At 44.9% G+C, this 21166-nt stretch overlaps 5 protein-coding genes across 5 annotated transcripts in view; 1 reads left to right on the forward strand and 4 right to left on the reverse strand.

Annotated features, from left to right (window-relative positions):
• Positions 1-992: 992 nt before the first annotated feature.
• M421DRAFT_6556 (sugar carrier protein A) lies at positions 993-2716 on the reverse strand (the record flags this gene model as incomplete). The annotated part of the gene is made up of 5 exons (XM_033596248.1): positions 993-1163; positions 1214-1745; positions 1801-2215; positions 2267-2472; positions 2520-2716. The coding sequence occupies 5 exons, from the start codon at positions 2714-2716 to the stop codon at positions 993-995; spliced, it is 1521 nt and encodes a 506-aa protein (XP_033447251.1).
• Positions 2717-3168: 452 nt separating this feature from the next.
• On the reverse strand, positions 3169-6091 carry M421DRAFT_422235 (glycoside hydrolase family 31 protein). Its single transcript, XM_033593100.1, has 3 exons — positions 5665-6091; positions 4858-5617; positions 3169-4810 (listed from the first exon to the last, which is right to left on the reverse strand). The coding sequence occupies exons 1-3, from the start codon at positions 5678-5680 to the stop codon at positions 3274-3276; spliced, it is 2313 nt and encodes a 770-aa protein (XP_033447252.1). The 5' UTR covers positions 5681-6091; the 3' UTR covers positions 3169-3273.
• Positions 6092-6983: 892 nt separating this feature from the next.
• Positions 6984-7579, forward strand: M421DRAFT_6558 (uncharacterized protein; the record flags this gene model as incomplete). The annotated part of the gene is made up of 2 exons (XM_033596250.1): positions 6984-7436; positions 7571-7579. 2 exons carry the CDS (start codon positions 6984-6986, stop codon positions 7577-7579), a joined length of 462 nt encoding a protein of 153 aa, XP_033447253.1.
• Positions 7580-9047: 1468 nt separating this feature from the next.
• On the reverse strand, positions 9048-9647 carry M421DRAFT_93576 (uncharacterized protein; the record flags this gene model as incomplete). The annotated part of the gene is made up of 1 exon (XM_033598123.1): positions 9048-9647. The coding sequence occupies one exon, from the start codon at positions 9645-9647 to the stop codon at positions 9048-9050; it is 600 nt and encodes a 199-aa protein (XP_033447254.1).
• Positions 9648-17946: 8299 nt separating this feature from the next.
• The window catches only part of M421DRAFT_66379 (uncharacterized protein), a gene marked incomplete at both ends in the record, with an annotated part of 4893 nt that continues 1673 nt past the window's right edge, over positions 17947-21166 (reverse strand). Inside the window, 2 exons of the mRNA XM_033596320.1 lie at positions 17947-18066; positions 21067-21077. Of these exons, the coding sequence (XP_033447255.1) occupies positions 17947-18066; positions 21067-21077 (131 nt within the window). The remainder of the gene's footprint in view (positions 18067-21066; positions 21078-21166) is intronic.

A 21166-nucleotide genomic window follows, 5' to 3' on the forward strand; every position in this document is an offset into this window, starting at 1 on the left:
CTTCGCAGCCATGTGTCGGTCTGTGTATCCTTTCTTAGACGTATCACGTCTCTGCAAGATGCTGAAGCAGTTGGCTCTGGCTGACCATTGCCCCCAGCAGGTCGCATCGAACTAATCAGAAGTACTTCTTGTAAGCTCTGTAAAATCTTCTCGTGGGATTGATGATTTCCGGGTAGAGTAACGGCCACTTTGTGAATGGCATGTTTGTGTTCACAGGAATCGAGCCCAAACCTCACGCTGTTACGAACTGGTCCAGCGTGAAGTTATCTTTGAATTCCCAAACCCATAATCTGAATAGCAGCAAATATGTGTCCTGACTCATCTGTCAACATACGGGGTTAAATGGCACAGCCTTTCTGAACAAGTCATACGCAGATGATTCGAGGAGTAGCTGGAGGTCGTTGAAGCAGCTATCTGAATAACCCGTTGGTGAAAAAATCCTGCCCATTACATCCGGATATGCACCACGCGACTCTCAATGATATATTCGTAGATCTGAGAGCACAGCTCAGGTGTCAGATTTAGGAGCAGAGATCGTTCCGGGGGACTTAAGGTGAGCGTCATTGACTGGCTGGGGACCAGAGACTCAGCATGCAAACGTGCAGGATTCTGACTGCGACAAAACAACTCGTAAAACGATGTGGTTGAGGATGCTGTGTGAGTGAAGAGGATGATTGAGAATTGAGAAAGTCGTGGGTGATGTCGATGTGATCGCACGCAAGGATGGCAGGTAAGCCACGCTCTTGACCATTCGCGCCTTCGCCTGCGGTGACGCAATCAATCTTTATCAAGGCAAAAATGACGGCCATCACGAAAATGTGTCAACACGGCTTGTTGACACGAAAAACAATGGCCTGAGACACAAATAGGCAGAATCTCAGATAGGGAACTGCTCTAATTCTACTTGTTCATCTGCGCAGTCGCCATTCTCGAGTCACTCTCTTCTACTGTAAGTTCTACCTGCATCTCCTCGCGCCGTATGTCCGGGTAAACTAGTGCCCGGGAACTGCGGTCACCTGATCCTTCGCGAGAATCTTTTTTGCATTCTCGATCCTCTCCAACTCGATCTCTCTCTGCTTGTCGTCCAGATCATCGGGCAAAGTGCCAAGTGCACGGTCCCCGAAAAGCAGATCGATCTCCTCAAGAGACAATTCTTTAGTTTCCTGGAGAGGTCAGCCAGTGGCAAACGAGAGATTTTTGTGCAGAAGGTTACCTTGTAGAAGAAGAAGATGCATGGGAACGTGATGACCAGATTGAACGCCACGAAGATGAAATAGAACTTCCACTCGGCCGTTCCCAAGCCGATGGGTGACACTTGCGACCATACCGTGCCGACGAGCCAGTTGCCAATACCTGTTGCAAAAGCCGATCCACGACCACGAATACTCAGTGGCATGATCTCTGAAGCGTAAACCCAAGATATCGGACCGAATGATACGCTGAAGATGCAAGATACTAGGAACAGGAAGAACACTCCGGCAGCAGATAGGGCATCCTTGCGAGAACCAGTGGCGTTCTTGACTTGCGAACCCACACCGGCTTCGCAGATTAATGCAATGGTGATTGCAATCGTTCCGAACAACAAAGGCTTCCTTCTGCCAACCCGGTCGAGGAAGAAGGTGATGAAAATCAAATTGAAGATTGGGCCAACCACGTTGTAGATGCCGGTTACGAGTAACGCGCGGTCACCCTCGATCCCCAGATTGTGGTACATGATAGTCTGATAGTAGCCGATCACGTTGATACTGGGATGTATAGTTAGTAAGCGACTTCTGATGCTTTATACCGGGACCTGCATACCCGGTCATCTGGCCAAAAAGCTGGATAGAGGTCGCGTGTAGCAAGCGGGTGCGCCAAGTTGGGACCTTGAACATGATAGCCCAACCCGGCGCTGTGATAGCTTTCTCAGCCTCGATGGTGAGTTTGATCTCATTGAACTCCTGATTGATCCAGTCCTCGTTGCTGCCGTTGTAGTGCAACTTGTGCAGAACTCTTAACGCCTCATCACTACGATCAGTCTCAACGAGATAGCGCGGACTTTCTGGAAAGAACATAATGCCGCAGATGAGCAGAAGGCATGGGACGCATTGAAATGCGAGCGGAAAGCGCCAGGAGAACGAGCTGGTCTGAGGAACCTTCGATGACCCGTAACCCACCCAAGTCGAGACGATGAATCCGATGCCAATCATTTGTTGTGAAATACCGACAATCAAACCTTGGTGGATGTCAGTTAGCATCTGCATTAGCTAAAAGCAACGTATCGTACCTCGTTTCTTCGGATGCGCGCATTCGGACTGATAAATCGGAACAGACATAGACAGGATACCAACAGCCCAGCCGGCCATGATGCGGCCAACAAGGATCATTGCGAGATGCTGAGCTGCGGTCTGTAGTAAAGCACCAACCAGATTGATGATCGCACCGACCATAATTGTCTTCCTGCGACCAAGACTGTCCATCGTAAGACCTCCCCTAATCGCTGTCAGTCTCTGTCATACTGGAACGCCTTCTTTACCTACATCAGGGAACCAAACACCGCGCCGCCTGAGAACGTCGCATTGATGGCACCTATAATGTTTGACTCAACGGTCGTATTGAAGAAGTGTAGGAAGTGCGGCGACTGGATAACAATTGTCATCACACCGGCATCATAACCGAACAGGAAACTGCCATTGGCGGCAAATACCGCCAGAAGGACGTTGAAAAGAAGACCCATCTCTGCTGGCGGTCCTCACAGAGCGACGAGCAAAGAAAACCTGGTGTTCACTTTCCAATATCAGACGGCATCCAGGTCTTTAACAAGGCCAACCAAACATGAAGTCAAGCCGTTGTACCACGCTGATCATGTATGTTGCACCACGCCACAAGCATTTGGAGCCGGAAACCGCCCCTAGATTCCATGAGTAGCCTGCCAATTGCCAACAGGATGAAAGGGGTGGATCATGTTGCAAGGCTTATTGATCCCAAGCATGAGGGTCTGGGGTCAGAAAAGGGCATTCGGGGTACAGTAGCGTGAGCGGGGGTAAAGCGTAATGGGAATGAATGCCTGATTTCCCGCCAATTGACGGCAAACGCTGTGCATCCCCGCTCGCTCGCTTCATATTAGCCGGTGGTTATGGGTGTGTGAAAGTAACATCTCGCGCCTAAAGGCAAAGTGACATCTGATCGTAAAACTGGTACGCGGCTGGACTTTACCTACTCCTATTCAATCGCGCAGTCTGGTTGTCCGTGTGCTGCTTGTAGCAGCACACCCGTATTCAGCGTTCCGCATTCCTAACCGAGCTTCGAGACCTTCCAGTCACCAGTCAAGGCGTCCAGGCCTGTCAGCTCACCGTTCGAGTCAACCTCCAAGGTAGCCTTCTCATCACCGTTGGTGTCCACAAGTACAGCTTTGTCACCTTGTTTGACACCGTACAGACGCACCTCGCCTCCAGAGCTCAGCCAATCATAGGCGAAGCCACCGGAGCCTTCTGCTTGACCAAGAACTAGCACGCTTCCTTCGCGTACAAACAGCGGCAACTGGAGGAAACCAAACTTCTCGCGGATCCATCTACCACCTTGGACCACATCTCCATCCCAGAAGCTGAACCATCGACCCGGTGGTAGGTAGTACTCAGCAGTACCATCCTCTTCGAAGACTGGAGCAGCCAGGATTTGACTTCCTACCATGAATTCGCGATCGCAAAACCAAGTTGTTGGATCATCAGGAAATTCAAGCGCAACTGCACGAACGCTAGTGGGCCAGCCATTCGCGACACTCTCAACAGACTGTGCATATAGGTATGGCATCAGCTGACGTTTGATTTGTACCCAATGTCTGAGAACGTCCGTGCAATTCTCTGGCTCTGTTGAAGAGTCATCCACGAGCCAAGGCACACGGTACGAGTTGGATCCATGCAGTCGACTGTGTGAGTTGAGCAATCCGAAGGCCACCCAGCGCTTGTAGATCCATGGAGGTGGACTACCCTCGAAACCACCAATATCACTGGTCCAGAAGGCAAACGATGCCAGACCGAGGCTGAGACCTCCTCGCACTGACTCGGCAAGTGCAGCGGGTGTGGACTCGCAGTCACCGCCCCACTGCAACGGGAAGCGTTGTGAGCCAGCGCATGCGGTCCGTGCAAACAAGATGGCTTCGTTCTTGCCGAACTTTCTCTGCACCGCTTCGTATACAAGCTTGTTGTAGGCGAAGGCATAGTAGTTGTGCATACGGCTGGGGTCGACGCTTTTATCGTGCCACTGAACGTTTTTGGTAGGAATGCGTTCGCCAAAGTCGGTCTTGATCGAATCAACACCCATCTCGAATAATTTGTCCATACAGCCACCGAACCATTCGCATGCTTCTGGGTTCGTGAAGTCCACAACGCCCATGCCGGTCTGCCATAAGTCCCACTGCCAGACATCGCCGTTGGTCTTCTTGAGCAAATACCCCTTCTCGGCGGCGTACTGGAAGACGGGACTCGCTTGGCCAACGTAAGGGTTTGTCCATACCGAGACTTTGTTGAACAGTCCGGCCTCCTTTCCGCGTTGAATCTGACCTTTGGCATCAGGGAAGAACTCCGGATCCCACACGAAGTCGCACCAATGGAAAGCGCGGAGCCAGAAACAGTCAAAGTGGAACACCTCAACTGGGATCTTAGACTCCGACATGCGCGAAACGAAGTGATTGACAGTCTTCTCATCGTATGAAGTAGTGAAGGAAGTGCTGAGCCAAAGGCCATATGACCATGCTGGGACGCGATTTGCCTTGCCCGTTATGATTGAATACTTGGTCAACACCTCCTTTGGGGTTGGTCCGTGGATAAGATACCTATGGCTGTCAGCGATAGTGTTGAAGTGCTTCATCTATGTACTCACCACTTCAGTCTCTGTCCCTCAACCGTTGTTTGCAGTCTCGAACATCGCTCACTTCCAATCTCCAGATCGATCTTATCCGGCGTGTCAATAAAAACACCATAGCCTCTTGAGCTCAGCCAGAATGAGATGTTCTTGTAGGCCTGTTCGCTGGAAGTTCCACCATCCTCATTCCATACCTCGACATTCTGGCCGATCTTGTTCCAAGCACCGAACCTTTCACCCAGGCCATGAATAGACTCGCCAACACTCAGCTCTGTCTGCGTGAAGACATAGTGTTTGTGCGCGCTTAGGTCCTCAACTTGCTTTGGCGTGCTCAAAGCAGGCGTGTAGGCGAGACCAACACTGCGGCCCAGTAAGGCAGTGAGGTATTTCGAGCCGTCAGTGGCATGGAATTTGATGTCGAAAGTGTGGTCATTGCCACTAACGGTAGCGCTCAGCGAACCCGAGGTGATTGTGATCCCTTTCCTATCTACGCTTTCCTTGATCTTGCCAAGTGACGGTGGTCGTCCATCCGGGAACAAGTCGAAGTTCGGACCAAGTCGCCTGGCACCTGAATGATGAGTGACTTCAAGAGATATCACACCATCGAACTGTGCCTCCAACTCCACGGAGAGGGTTGCGAGATTAAGGGTATCACCTCTCGAGAAGATCTTTTTCGTGGGAGCCAAAAGAATTACTGCTTGCTTGTCTTCGCGTGGCGTAACGGAGTATATCTCTTCCGCATGCTGAACCGTGAATTGGTCGTTGACCAACCACATGCCTTCATGGAGTCAGTGCTGTCCTTGTGTGCTTAACGTTAATTCTTACCATCGCGGAATTTCATCTTGCTAGCTACAAGCCGTAGTGCTGTTAGAAAAGGGCCTCAATGACGTCTGAGGTATAAGAAAAGATACTGCCATGGTAGTTCGCATGCCACCATCTTTTAACACGACCTGCCATCCTGTCCCGAAGCGGAAAGTGGCGCCCTCGGACCGGCGAGCCGTCCCCGTTCTCGAGCCTGATGGCGTGTGGATGGAAGATTTGGTGGGTGCTTGTCCGAACCCCCTCACGGGAGCGGGGCAGGATGACCTACCCAAACAAGCAGCCGTGCGGTGCATCTCCTATAACACCCCTGAAGGGAAACTAATGCTGCATTCCACGTCGACGTCCTATTAGCGTTGGCGATATATGAACAAGATCACCATACCCGCATATGAGCGAAACCCGTGACCTTGAGCCAACAACAGACTCTGAATCGCCTGCACAACCACCACAGCTAGCTGCTAGCTGGCTCATATTTGCTCGAGTCTCGTCCCTGAAGCACCTACTTGGTAAGGAATGGCGCCACGTGATTACTCCACTTGCCGGAGGCACTACTGCTCAGACCCGCGATTAGTATGTAAGGTCGCCAAAGAAGCACTGGCCAATTATCACTTGTGTCACAGGAAGTGGCTGAGGTGGCTTGCTCTCGATGCTAAGTCTGTTGTTATTAGCCTAATTATCAATCGAAGGCTTAGACGTTAGCTCCTTTTGCCTATTTCGCCGCAGCTGCCGCGCACCAATGAGTCTCTAATTTACGTTACGTGCCGAGAATCGACATCAGTTCAATGTCTGCATCTTTGCCAACGAGTGAACGGCAATGCGACCTGTATTCATCGCAATTCCTACCTGAACCCTTGATTCATTATGCGCGCATCGTCGAGGCGCTGGAAATCATGGCTGTCGACTCAGCAGACACATGCTTCTGCCATATGAAGAGCATGCACGACTCATGCGTGCGACGCGTATTTCACGCTCAAGCTGTGTCGAAGGGATAGTCAATCCTTAGTAAGGGGGCTTCGGGCTTGTCGCGGCAAGGGCCGACCCACAGTTGCACATCTCCACCCACTTCAGAACTCAAAGGCTGAGTCGTCAAAATGTGCGATAATAACAGACTCTCCCTCAGGGACTGGACGTGATTCAGAGTGCGCCTCAACAATCTCTTCAAGCCGAGAGTGAGACCGAACTGTGATCGGCTATAGGTGGCCGCGCTACCTATCTGCTAGGACGAAGCTATTCAAATTTCGACAGAGCCGAATCGACAGCTCCCCTCCCCAACCCCAAATCTACCCTCATTTTCACCTGTCAAGCCAGCTTGATCAGACAGCATGTCCACCACGGCGCCCGCCATTCTCGTTTTCTACACTCGACGACCAGACTTCACGCCTGCTCAGTTCAGAGAGTACATGGAGTCGAAGTATATTCCCATCATCAAGGAAGTATTCGGCCCCCTTGCCCCGGTCTTGACGACCGTGCGGTACGTTGAGCGATGCGGCTCAGGCTTTGGAGACAGGCTAGGGGCCACTCTTGCATCGAAACATCGGAATGATGAGAATGCGCCAGTGGTACTCGTGGGCTATCCCAAGGATCTCGGATGGGATGCGATGGTTGAGATGTCCTTCAAGGATGATTTGCATCTGATGCAGTGTTATGCTGCGTCGAACAGCGCAGAAGCACAGCGGATGAAAGACGCAGAAGAAGAGTTCACAATACCGGAAGTCATGAAAGTTGTATTGATGGACCGTGTGTATATGACTGATCGAAGGGAAGACGAGAAAAAGGTGAGTGACTATTGCTAGTTTCCGGACGCGGTTCTATGCGCTTCCGTCATGCCGCCAAAAGCAGCAATGTGCAAGTGCAAGTGCAAGCATGGTAAGCGAGCAGGCTTGCAATAATAGAACCTAACAGAGTACAGGAGTCTTAGCAATACAAGGCCTGCCGTTGGGCGAGTTTTCAGATCAAGCGACGCTGACGACTTGGTATCGAACGCGACGATGCTAGTTGCACGCAGAGTGCACGCAGGTTGCGCAGCATATATACCGAAGATGCAAGGAGGGCTTGGAAGTCGCGATTTCCAAGCTTTAAAGAGCAACGAATCCGGAGGAATTGTTCGGCCGACATCGCTGGACCGCAGCAACTGCTATCCCGCTGACAAATGGAAGGCTATACGGCGATATAGAAGTGTACAAATGGAGAGAGTTGCAGCCATTCCTGAAGCGTGCGAGGCTGGCTTTGAAGCTCGCGCCACCGACAATTTCGCCGAGCCGCCTGGACCTTCGCACGGCAAACAACGCAGTCTCTGTCGTAAAGCTAGTTCTTTCGATTAGTTAGGAGCCAGAAGTTGCCGTCGTACCCTCAGCAGTAGCTGCCAATGAATTTTCATTTAGCCGCAGGTGAGAGGAAGCCCTGATCAAATTAGCGCGAAAATGCGAAACAACTTACCAAGCCTGTTGTGTGGTGCAAAAGACACATAGAACAACCTGACGAAGTTCTGTCTTTGTTGCTAGCAAGGAGTGGACAACTTCTATACACAGCGACCCTGCCAATCCCATTGAATTATCTAGATGATTGCCAAGCTCAACACCCCTATCACAACACCCTCTGGGGCTGTCTTCCCTAATCGCCTTTGTGAAGGCATGTCAAAGGAAAGAGCTTCTTGAGATTGATGTTGACGCTTCACCCAGGCTGCGATGGCAGGGAATATGGCTAAGTATACAGACTCTAGTAAGGACCACAGAACGGCTTATACCAAGTGGGGCTCTGGAGGGTGGGGTTCTGCTCTCGCAGGTCAATTATGTCCCCTCAAATAGCTATTGTATTCTTGATACACAACATATCAGGCAGCGCGGAGGTCTCTGGCAAATATTGCGGTTCTTTAGGATCTGTCATTGCAAATCGCGACCTATCGGAAAACACACGCGACGTCTGGAAACGCTGGACTTCTACGGCGCAGCGGGAATGAACACCAACTCTCGCGCAACTCGTACATCCCGCGGCCACCTCCAAGTCATTGAACACGACAGTAAAAGAGGGCCAGAGGCTGGGGGCTGGCGAATCCATCTGATGACATCGCCAGCGAAATGAAAGAGAGGCACGGACATTGCAACTGCTTGACCATTTCATTACAATACAATCATAACATCACTCTAAGAACGCCAGTGTGCATTGCTTTAATCGAGTGTATTACACGCGAGCGCGTCAAAGACTGACAACCTCGACTTGCCGAGGCGCACGACTACTCTACGTTACCACGTAAGCACAAGCCAAATCTGATCGCTCAAAGTCTAGATACACCGCCTCCACGGCTGTGGTTGTGGCCATTAGCCACATGGCTGTACTTGTCGTGGTGGTGCCGCTAGATACCGTGCGAGTCAACGACCTCAACCCGCCCTTTAACTCGCTGTGTGCGTGATAATGAGCTGATGCGCTCTCCTCAAAGCGCTACATCTCACCGCGCTTCTCTTTGTGCTTGGAAAGATAGTCGTCTCTCTCACGATTGGCGGTTTCCCTCGCAGAAATAGCGCGTCCTTTCTGTTCGCGCGCTTCGCGAAGGATAGTGCGCAAGCTTTCGACGACGATGACGGGCGCCAGTCAATCTGGATATCGGCCTGGAAGACCAAGAGCTTCTCCCTGAGTTCGGAAAACTCATTGTGCAGGTGACTGTGCTTGGAGCAGCTGTCATCACCTTCAAGCATTAGAACCTTGTTACACTCAGTGAGTGTATCGATCTCAGCTCTGATATTGACGACCGTCTCCTCCGCATGACGAAAGGACTGTTCCAGCGTATTGATCTGACGGTGGTAGTCCGCATACCTGTTGTGCTGGTCATGCAGGTTCTCCTTGGTCTGGTCACGCTCGATAATGATCAAGCGGTAACCCTCACAAGACCTGTAAAGAGACTCCTTCATATCAAAATCGCGAGCTTCGAACTCCTTCAGCTTCTCCTTGAACGAGATGACTTCGCGCTTGAAGTGCTCGTACTTGAGCATCATATTAGCACAGCGCTCATGAGATCCTCCCATCCAGTGACCTGGCATATGACTTCACGATTGAGGTTTCTGTGGTCAAACGATGCTCATCGTGCTTTCCTTCCGCGATACAAATAAACTCCGTGAGCCCGGTGATATCACGCTGAGTTCGATTGTGACCTTATGTGAGTTCATAGAGTTCGCGAGAAGACTCTGGCCCTGTACTTCAATCTATCAAGATACTCCTGTAGCCTGTCCTTCTCGTGGAGGTGTTCATCCCGCTCGAGCTCGAAGATGTAACTGCGTGAGCAGTGTCGGCCGGAGACTGTGATCAACGATTGTATTGCTATCTGTTGTCGTGTTGTGTGATGTTGTGTTGTGTGATGTTGTGTTGTGTGATGTCGTGTTGTGTAATGTCGTGTTGTTTGATATTGTGTTACACAAGCTCTCAGCTCTCAGGTAAGTGCACTTGCCCACCGGGCAGTGCCTGCTACAATAGGATATCATTTGATCTGAGCCACGTGCTTACAGAAGATCTTAGAATGGTTCAGCGTTGCCAACAGGAGGTGTACGGCTACGGGGAGGGTTAGTTGCCGTAACCTTCGTTAATTATAGATAATTGTAGCGTCCCAAAACTTATGTAGGGTGTGTGGCATATAGACAACAGGCGTATTTTGCCGTAATTAGCGTAGTACTACAGTATTGTTGTGCACATAACACGTGCTAAAAAGTAGAGGATAGAAAAGTGCTCTGCGTGTGATTTAAACTAATAAAAGAGCAATTTAAACTTATAAAAGAATAGACTAACGCCATTAGTAACGTGATCCATCATCACTTCATAGTTCACTCTTAGTTGCCCTGCTGTAACGTACCTGACGGGTGAGTCGCCCATACCGTGTCCGTGCGCATATGAACGTACTCCACAAGCGAGCCGGTCACCCAAGCGAGCCGGTCACTTTTGCCAAGACCACGCCAAACTTCACTCCACCTTCAATGTCTTAACGCAACAACACAAAAAAGCCTCTAAATAAGGCTAATATACAGCTTGCCTTACAAGCTATCTAAAAAGACGCGACACTCTCCTAGTAACGCGCTGCTGCAATCTACAACGTGTCTTAAAGCACCCTTAGTAACTAACTTGCTAGAACTACTTCACAACGCGATTGTAAGCCTAATAAAATTAAGCTAGCTAGTACTGAGGAGGAGGTGATTGTCTAGCACAGACTAAAGCTAGATAAGCAAGGCTACTTGCCCTGGCTTGCTAATGTAGAGGATATAGCTAATTCTCTACTTGCTAAGCGCCACTAGACCCCTGTTAGCAAGAACTAGGCTGCTAACTTTGTTAGATGTTAGCTAGAGCTTAGAGTTAAGTTTAATTAAAAGTATAACTATAAGAGAGCCCTTTATAAGGATCATAAGGTAATAGGAGACTAGTTTTGCCTAGTAGAGAATACTAAAGCTAAGTATAGTAACGTACCCCACGGGCGAGTCGGACACACGGACGAGTCGGACACTTTTGCCAAGACCCTACTAAACCTCACCCTATTATGGCCCAAAACACCACACTCTGGCGCTGCAAGGTGCAGTACACCTTAGAATATTATTTAGAGACTACTTCTACATTATTCTTGCATGTTTGCGCGTTGTGCCTAGTCTAATTATACTATCTACAGTGTTGTTAGGAGGGTTTACCTACTTTAGCGCGCACCTGCTTCTTTAACTTCTTTCTATTACTATATGCCCTAAACTCCTTTAGAGCTGCTATCTACTGCCCTTCCTTAACTATAAGGGTCCCTTCCTTCTAGATTTGCTTTCTTTTGCGTGATTTACGTTCTGTAGCAGCTGCTAGAGCTGCGTGAAGCTCAGCGTTGTCCTGTTGCGCTAAAACTAGCTTGTGTAATAGAATTGCTCCCCCCTTTGCGTAGTGCTCAAGCGCGCTTAGCATAGAATTAGGTGAGCTACCCTGCTACTTCTTATACTTCCCTTAAATTAGAGTTAATTATAACTAAAGCTCTAGGGTATTACTAGGGGTTTGCAACTGCTAGGGCTTATTATTATTAGGGAGTTATAGTAATAGAGTGTGTAGCTTTATATTACTCCCTATTATAACCTATTCTAGGTTAAAGGGGACTAGTCTAACGCCTTAGAACCCTCCTTAGATGTTACTTAAGGTAAATATAGTATTATAGGCTATATTAAAGTATAGCAGGAACTTAAGCTTTATAATATAGTTAATCTAGTTATATATAACGTGGTTTATCACCAAGCCGCCAGGTATCACTAAACCGCCACCCCTCACCAACTTTTTTAGAGTTACTAACTATTACACAACTATTACGCTTAACCACAACACTACACTAATACTTATAATTACTAAAATTACTCTTTAGAAGCAGTGCTATTATCTACATCTAATATTTCTGCAGTGCAGGTGCGCAAATTGTGGCTAATCTTGCCACAACGTCCATAGTGCCTCTCTTTGCGCACCTTCTTCCTAGACTGTTTAGATGCCTTACTACCACCACTATCCTTCTTAGCTATTATATCCTGTACCTTACTAACTATGAGAGCCTCCTCTGTCTAGATATACTTTCTTTTACAACTACGCTGCGCTGTTAGAGCCTTAATAGCCTTCTTTATACTATCTATTTCCCTTCTCTGCAACACGTTAGCATAGTCTATCCACGCAACCCCTCTAGCAAGCAAGTTAAGTAATTTTATAATAGGAGACAGGGGTAAATCTCTGTGCAATTACATGCGCTTACAGATATACAACGTTTGTGACTTAACCTCCTTTGCGCTAGTTAGTGTTTTAGATTCCTATAGGGTAGTCTCTAGTAGTGGTGGTGTTAGCGTGCAAAGGACTACATCAAGCTTTAATAGCACTCGCTCTAGGTTAAAAGGAACTAGTCCTGCGCCTCTAAAGCCTCTGTAGATATTATCTTTTATAATAGCCTTATAATAGGCTATCTAGAAGCTAGTAAGGAAGAACTCTTTCTTAATTTATATCTTTAAGTATTATAACTAGGTGTTAACCTTAATTAAGTACACCCTCTTTAAGGGGCTAAAATAGGCTATGTTAAGCAGCTGCAACAGGTGCAACAAGTGTAGGGGTATACACAAGGTAATAATCTTATATTCTACACAGTATTCCTTAAACTCTGCAGAGTTATAGCTCTTATAGCTATTAATAATAAGTAGACAGTAGGCACTAATAGTACACTCTTTTATAGACATGTTAAAGTGCTTTAACTACTCTAGACTAAGCTTGTTTATTATCTAGCTGTTCTTGCTAGTTATAATTACCTAATTACAAGGCAGATTAGGGTACTAGGTTGTAATTAGGACCTTGCCTTAGAAGATAATAAAGGGTAGGATAGCCTAGCCAGCAGCATAGACACTAATAATAATTATAACCTACTCCTAATTGCTAGGCTAGATATTCTTAGGGTTAGATTGCTTCTCTAAGCCTGTAAACACTATCTTAGACCTAATTATGCCTATTATAAACCTAGTCTTATTAAAGTTGTAGGTATCTCTATCTAGGATTCTATACTTCTCCTTTGTATTCCTAACTAGCTTAAACTAGGGCGTTATAACGCGTGTGTCTTTATTTAGGGCTTATTAATAATTATACAGTTAGCTACGTTAAAGCTTAATTTATTAGGTATGTGTGTTAAACCTGTTTACCTAGAGCTTGCTAACAGGTCCTTCACTACGTGCAGTAAGCAGATTATTAGCTATATCTTGCACTATAGTCTTTGTTGCGCCTATTCCTTGCCTGTCTAGCTCAAGTATATAGTTAACTATTGCCTCCTCTTCTACCTTTGTTAGCTTCTTTAAATTAGCCTTGTAATTGTGTTATGTAAGCCCTCCTGCGCGTTAGTTGATTGCGCGTTGCGTTGTGATGGCATTGTAATAATTGTCGTAACAGTCGCAAAATTGGCGAGGGGTGGCGGTTCGGTGATACCTGGCGGCTTGGTGATAAACCACGTTAAGGTCTTTAGCTTAGCGCCTATACACCTTCTTTAGAGCAGCAAATCAGCCTATATTAAGTAGCTATAGGAGATAAAATAAGTGTAGAGGTAGATATATAGTAATATTCTTATTATCCTTATAGTATTCCTAGAAATCTAGTAAATTATAGCTCTTATAACTATTAATAACTAGTAGATAGTAGCTACTAATAGTACGCTCCTTTGTATATATGTTAAAGTGCTTTAACTAGTTAAGACTAAGTTTGTTAGAAGTCTAGCTATTCTTAGAGACCCTAATAACCTATTATAGGGCAGATTATCCTCTTTATACTAGTTTAAGAGGTAGTTATAGCCCTAGAAGATAATAAAGGGCAGAATAGCCTACCCTTTAGCATTAATGCCCTTAATAACTGTTATCTACTCCTAATTGCCTAGCTAGACCTACTTTAGCTGTCCTTGTCTCTCTAAAGCTGTAACAACTGCTCTAGTAGATATCTAGCCTATTATAAAGCCTGTCTTATTAAAGTTGTATGTAATGTTATCCTAGATGCTATACTTAGCTTTAATATTAGCTACTAGGCTAAACTAGCCCTAGATTATCTTAGGATTATTGCAGAGGGCTCTCTTGTAGTCATACTTGCCGTTAAACTTCACTTTAAGCTCTAGTTGGCGCTTAATAAACGTACTAGGCTAGTTTAGGCTAACATGGCCTAGACTGCGCTTAGCGTGCAAAGAATTGGCTATATCAGCCACAGCTGCTAGCCAAGAGGAAAATCCTCGCGTGTCTAGCTCAAGTATATAATGAACAATCACCTGCTCCTTAGTATTAGTTAGGCTCTGTAATTTGGGTATAGAATTAACTCATGAAGGTCGTCCAGCGCGTTAGTCGCTTAGTGTCTGTAGGGGAGCTCTATAGATAGCTGCAGCGCGCTGTAGAGAGAGAGTCGTGTCTTGTTTAAGAGCCTGAAGCGCAAGCTGTATCTGAGCTTCTTTTAACGCGTCTGACTGGCGTTTGTGGAGAGGCATTGGTGTAGTAAGGGTGTTTTGGTAGGGTCTTGGCAAAAGTGTCCGACTCGCCCGTGTGTCCGACTCGCCTGTGGGGTACGTTATCTAGGATAAAGACACCTACAACTTTAACAAATCTAGCTTTATAATGGGCGTTATATCCACAGGAGCTGTTGTCACAGGATCTAAGTATCAAGGGAGACTAAAGATAGTGTAGTTGTAACGACGCAGGCAAGAAGAGAGATATCTGGAATAGGTGTGAATCCGCTATAAGGCATATAGGAGTGCTAGGATGATAAGAACACTAGAATATATTCTCTACACCTATAGGTCTTGTACAAAAGGATACAGAAAAACTACTCTATAGTGCTACAGTTCCTTGCTCCTTACATATAAGGGTTTAGTAGTAGTTTAGTGTGAGCTTATGCTATGCAACAAGGGCCATGGTCATAAGTTGCTAGAACTGTATCCTAGTGGTATTGGGTCACTGTTTGTAGAGTGTTGTTACACTACCCCCCTCCTTGTAGACAGATAGTCTCATATCTGTGACTTGGGGTGGAAAAGGACAATGAGGTGGACAGGGTGGTCGTCCAAGTGGTAGAAGGGGCAATAGATATGATAGTGGTTTAGGAGGAGCAGTTGGGGCAGAGTCAGATAGTGAGCTGTCTGACGTGCCTCATGAATTGTTAGGTGATAAGATAGATCTGCTGTGAGGCCTAAGGTGGGGTCTAAAACTGGCTAGTTTGTACCTGTAGATAGCGTACTATAATAAACTGTGTTTGTTCTCCCTTACTTTGTTATCCTTTAGCTGTAACATGTCTTCTATTCCTTTCTCCTACGCGTTAATCTATTTGTCTAGACCTCTTAGAGGTCCTAGCTAATTTAGATATTGTTTGTGGAACGCCCTTAACTTGTAGGGGGTGCCTAGGCTGGCGGAATGGGTATACTCCAACGTCCTTCGTGGGTACCCCCCAAAACTTTGTCAATAATACATGGATTCTAGCGAAATAGGGCTTAAAAGAAAGAGAAAAACTACCTCTATATTTCTGTAGTAGAGGGTTTTGTTATAACTATTAAATCGCACAAGCTAGAGGCTAGAAAATGTCAAAAAAGGGGGGGTACCTAGCGAGCATACCTATTAATAGGTATACTTTGCTAGGTAGTGTCAATAACTCAGCTAATACTAGGCAGAATAAGCTAATTCTTTTTTTATTAGAAGGCGCAATACTAGGCGCTTCTATCGAATAATAGATTATGTAAGCGTATCTCTGCTAGTTAAGAAGCTATAAGCCAAAACGTAAAAAAGCATACCCTACCCATCCGCCAGCCTAGGGGTGCCTATAAAGTTAGAGGCGTTATACTAAGTAGGGTCATGATTGTAGCCTACCTACTTAACCTAATACTTCAGAGTTGCGCGATAGAGCTTGCTAGCTAGGATGTCTTCCACTTCCCACTCTTTAACGCCTTAGATAGGGATACCTGAGGGTTTTAGCGCTTCTTATCCTAGGAGTAGGTCCTAGGGGTCTTTGCGCAACATATTTAGGGTGAACACATTATAGATATAAGATCCCTTAGGTAAGTTAAGTTAGTATAAATGTCCTACCTATTCTAGTACTTAAAATAGACCTTCCTATAGGTTAGATAACTTTTAGCTAGGGCGCAGGTTTAACAGGTTCTTAGTGCTTAGATAGACTATATTGCTAACCTTCTAATTAACTAGTTAATAATGCTTATTAACTATAGTCTGTATTTAGAGTTAAGCCTGTCCTATATTCTTCTTAGCTGTAGCCTAGGCGTTATGCATGCAAGTGGCTAGGGCTAAGGCATCCTTATAGTTTATAGCTTCTAGTCCTTTTCCTTTTACTAGTTAGTTATTCTAGAACTAGCTCTGCTTTAGTTTAGAACTAAAAAGGACCTAATACAGGGCCATACTAATTACTAAGTAGGGTAGGGTTATTTAGGCTTAGTTAATTATAGGCAGCAGATTGCTCTAGTTATCCTAGTAGTAGGATAAAAGTAGGCGCAATCTCTAGTTAATAAACTTGTTTATAATTTTAGTTTAACTATCTATTTCCTTATAGTAGGCAGTTAATAGTTTAACCTTTACACTAATAATATTGTAGAAGGCAGACTAGAAAGTAGACATAAATTGTAGACTACAGTCTAATACAATAGACTCTAGGGTATATCTAAATTAGTACACCTATTAGAGAAACAGGTTAGCTATACCTTAGGCGTTAATATTTTAATAATATAGTATTATAATTAACGTAGATTATCACCGAGCCGGCCATATCACCGAACTGGCCATTTTCTCTTAGCACAACTAACACAAGTTACTACAACTACAACTACTTGCTATTAAACAGTGACCTAGCATACTGCGTGCTTACATTAGATTTAGAAGATATTTCTATACCCTCCTAGCACGTTTGTGCGTTGTGTCTAGTTTTACTGTAGTTCCTACAGCGCTGAACAGTTAACTAAGCTCCTAGTTAACTACCTCTACCCTAAGTCCTCTTAGATGGCTGAGCTTCTACACACGCCTCAGCAGCTACCCGCAATGCTGCTGGGCCATACTCAAGTGTGCCACTATGCTGAATCTGCTTTCTCTTACGCGATTTTCTCTTAGTTATTACTGCTAATTGCTCTTCAAGCTCTTGCACGCAGGCCTTAATAAGGACATTTTTATGTAGTATCTCTTTAGCACCTTTTATAAGCTTTAAGAACTACTCTTACGCTACACTTAGTAATTATTAGAGGGAGTTGCTTACAAGCTTAGATTAAGACCTAAACTTATATATATTGCTTAGCGTCTTAGATTGCTACAGCGTTTTAGGTAGAGGTACTGCTAGTAGGGTATGCAGCTGCACTTTAAGGCAATCTAACACTACCTGCGCGTTAGTAGGAACAAGCCCTAATACCTTAAAGGCCTTTTAGTAGTTAACCTTTATAAATATATTAAGGAACACATCCCTAAAGGCTAGTAGGAAGCCTTCCTTATTAATATAGAAGACGCGTTTGTGTGCTAAGTCTTAAATATGTTAGGAGTACTTATGCTTTAATAGCAAGAAATAGACTATATTAAGTAGCTAGAGGATGTGTAATAAGTAAGGTAGTATATAGAGAGTAAGGATTTAGTTCTCTAGGCAATAGTCCTTAAACTCCTAGTTAAGATAGCTCTTATAGCTGTCTAAGATAAGTAACCTGTATACTCCTACCTAACGCGTCTTTATATGCGTGTTAAAGTGCTTTAACTACTTAAGGCTAAGCATGTTATTTATCTAACTGTTCTTAGAGACTAAGAGCTTCTAATTATAGGGTACATCTGTCTCCTTATACTAGGCAGAGATGTAGACGCGTCCTTTGTAGATAATAAAAGGTGGGGTTGCATACCTAGCGGCGCAGATGCTCTGGATAACGGTAACCCACTCACGATCACCTGGCTGAACAAGCTCTGGCTAAGCACGTCTCTCTAAGCCTGTTACAACCTTTAAAGACAAAGCAACACCTATCTAGAACCTAGTTTTATTAAAGTTGTGCATGTTATTATTGTAAACGCTATACTTAACTTAAGTATCCTCTACTAGCTTAAACTACGCGCTAATTATCTTAGGATCTTCCTATAGTATCCTCTGTCTATTCTTAGCTTAATTAAAGGCTATTTTAAGCTTGTCTAAACGCGTCATAAGCCTGCTAGCCTATAGTTTGCTAACAGGCTCTTCACCACGCACACTAAGTATCTTATTAGCTATATCTGCCACCTCACATAGCTAGGGCGCAAATCCTTACAAATTAAGGTTAAGTATATACTAGATAATTGTCTGCTCCTCTAGTATAGTAAGTTTCTAGCAATTAGTGCGTATGTCTAGTTAAAACGTGATATTGCAAAGGTAATTAGAGACCTACTAATAAGGTATATTTAACGCTCTAGCAGCGCTATAGATACTGCAAAATTGGCTAGTATAGAAGGCCTAGATAGCAAGGATAACTCTGCCTTCTCTAGTAGTATTCTGAAGTTGTTGTTGTTAAGGCATGTTGTGTTAGGGTAAAAGGTGGTCGTGCTAATAGAAAGTGGCCAGTTTAGTGATATGGCCGGCTCGGTGATAATCTACGTTACTTATTTAGATAACGTGTTTCACAAGCGAGCGCTGCACCCAACTGAGCGCCGCACTTTCAACAACAGAACGCCTGCGCAGCGCTATATCACAACACAACACAAATAAAAATTGTTTACTAGCCTAGATATTATTATTTAGAAGCTTTAATATTATCTACATCCTCTATTTCTACCTTACAAGTATAGGAATTATATCTAATCTTACTATAATACCTATAGTGTTGTCTAACACGCACCCTCTTTATAGGTGTCTTACCCTTACTATAACCCCTACCCTCCTTTTTAGTAATTAAGTTAGCTACTTTACTAACTATAAGGGTCTCCTCTGTGTGTATATATTATTGCTTTTAGGTCTTGTGCTTTATTGACGCTTCTACAGCGTCTTAAAGGTAGCCTATTTCCTCCTACATTAACACTATATTATAAGCTATCTACTAAGCGCCCTTTGCTAACTATTTAACCTACTTCTCTAACAAACTTGCTAGAGACCCTTAATAGATTTAAATCTACTTTTAAATTAGAGTTAACTGCTCCTCTACTTTGTAAGTAGTGTATAGTGTCTTTAGCTCCTAGGTAACATTGCTAGGTTTTAGTGGCGTTAGCGTGCGCAGGCACATATCAAGCTTTAATAACACCACCTCTAGGTTATGTAGGACTAGCCTAGCACCTCTAAAGCCTGCGTGAATGTTCTCTCTAGTAAACGCCTTACTAAACGCTAATTTAAAGGCTAGTAGGAAGGTTTCCTTGTTAATATAGTAGATGCGACTGTGTGCTAAGGCCAAAACCTTGTTGCTATACAGGCGCTTTAGTGGCGAGAAGCAGGCGACGTTAAGTGGCTGCAACAGGTGCGACGAGTGCAGGGGCATACAGAGAGTGATTATCTTCTTCTCTCTGCAGAGATCTTAGAAAGCCACTAAGCAGTGGCTCTTATAGCTGTTAATAATAAGTAGCTAGTAGACCCTAACTAGCTTTGCATGCGTATTAAAGTAGTAGAGCTAGGCAAGCACTAGATTATTATTAGTCTAGCTAGTAGGACTAATATTAATAACCTAGTCCTGTAGGAGGTCCTTAGTAAACTAGTTAGAGATAAGAACCTTACCTGCAAGGATAAGGAATAGTAGGATAATCTTCCCTATTAACCTAACGCCTTATACTAGGGTAACCTACTTACAATTGCTAGGTTAGATCTTCTTCTGCTTCCTAGGCTTCTCTAAGCCTATTACTACTAGCTATAACAAGATCTTACCTATTAGGAAGCTAGACTTATTAAAGTTGTACACATCCTTGTCTATAATACTATACTTCGCCTTTATAGACTGAACAAGCGTGAACTAGGGCTAGATAACTGCTAGGTCCTCGCAGGTAGCCCGCTATCGATCGTATGGGCGGGTCCACCGCTTCTGGAGCTCTGGTGTACGCTTTACTAAGTTGTCAACCTAGTTCTTGCCAAGAGGCTTTGCGCCGCGCTCTCTTAGCAGTTTATCTGCCATATCTTGTACGTCTGCCTTTAAGGAGGGTAGGCCACGCGCAGATTCCTTAAGTATACGTAGTACAACTACCTCCTCTTCTAGCTTTATAAGGCGCTTTGCATTTAGCTCGCAATTGTGTTAAGAGCATGTTCTATTGCGTTAGTATTAGATTATTTATTTAGGCACTTTATAGACTTTTTTAGTGTATTAGATACTTTAAATTTAGTTTCTTAAGATATTAGATATAGCAAGCTGTACATCAGCTTCAGTATAGAGTGTAGGAGCTTGTTGTGGTTGAGACATTACGCGCTGTTGTTGCGCCGGCGTTCTGGCAGCGAGAGTGCGGCGCTCGGTTGGGTGCGGCGCTCGCTTGTGAAACACGTTAGTTAGTTAATAATTACTATAATCTAGTTGTAACTAGCTTTATCTAGCAGAAAACCCTTAAAATCTATATAAAGATATTACAGAGGTTAGTCTAAGATAGGCAAGGGGTAGAAGTAACCTTAGAGTTAGGTCTATTTTAGATGTCCTCTTCAGCACAGGATGCAGTTACAAATATAACGTTAATATAAAGTTTTTATAACGTAGATTATCACTAAGCCAGCCATATCACTAAACTAGCCATTTTCTCTTAGCATAACTAACACAAGTTACAATAACTACAACTACTTGCTATTAAATAGTAACCTAGTATACTGCATGCTTACATTAGATTTAGAAGGTGTTTCTACACCCTCCTAGCATGTTTGTATGTTATGTCTAATCTTGCTATAGTTCCTACAGCGCTAAACAGTTAACTAAGCTCCTAGTTAACTACCTCCACCCTAAGTCTTCTTAGATGGCTGAGCTGCTACACACGCCTTAGCAGCTACCCGCGATGCTGCTGGGCCATACTCAAGTGTGCCACTATGCTGAATCTGCTTTCTCTTACGCGATTTTCTCTTAGTTATTACTGCTAATTGCTCTTCAAGC

This window comes from Didymella exigua (genome assembly GCF_010094145.1).
Source record: "Didymella exigua CBS 183.55 unplaced genomic scaffold M421scaffold_19, whole genome shotgun sequence".
NCBI lineage: Eukaryota > Fungi > Ascomycota > Dothideomycetes > Pleosporales > Didymellaceae > Didymella > Didymella exigua.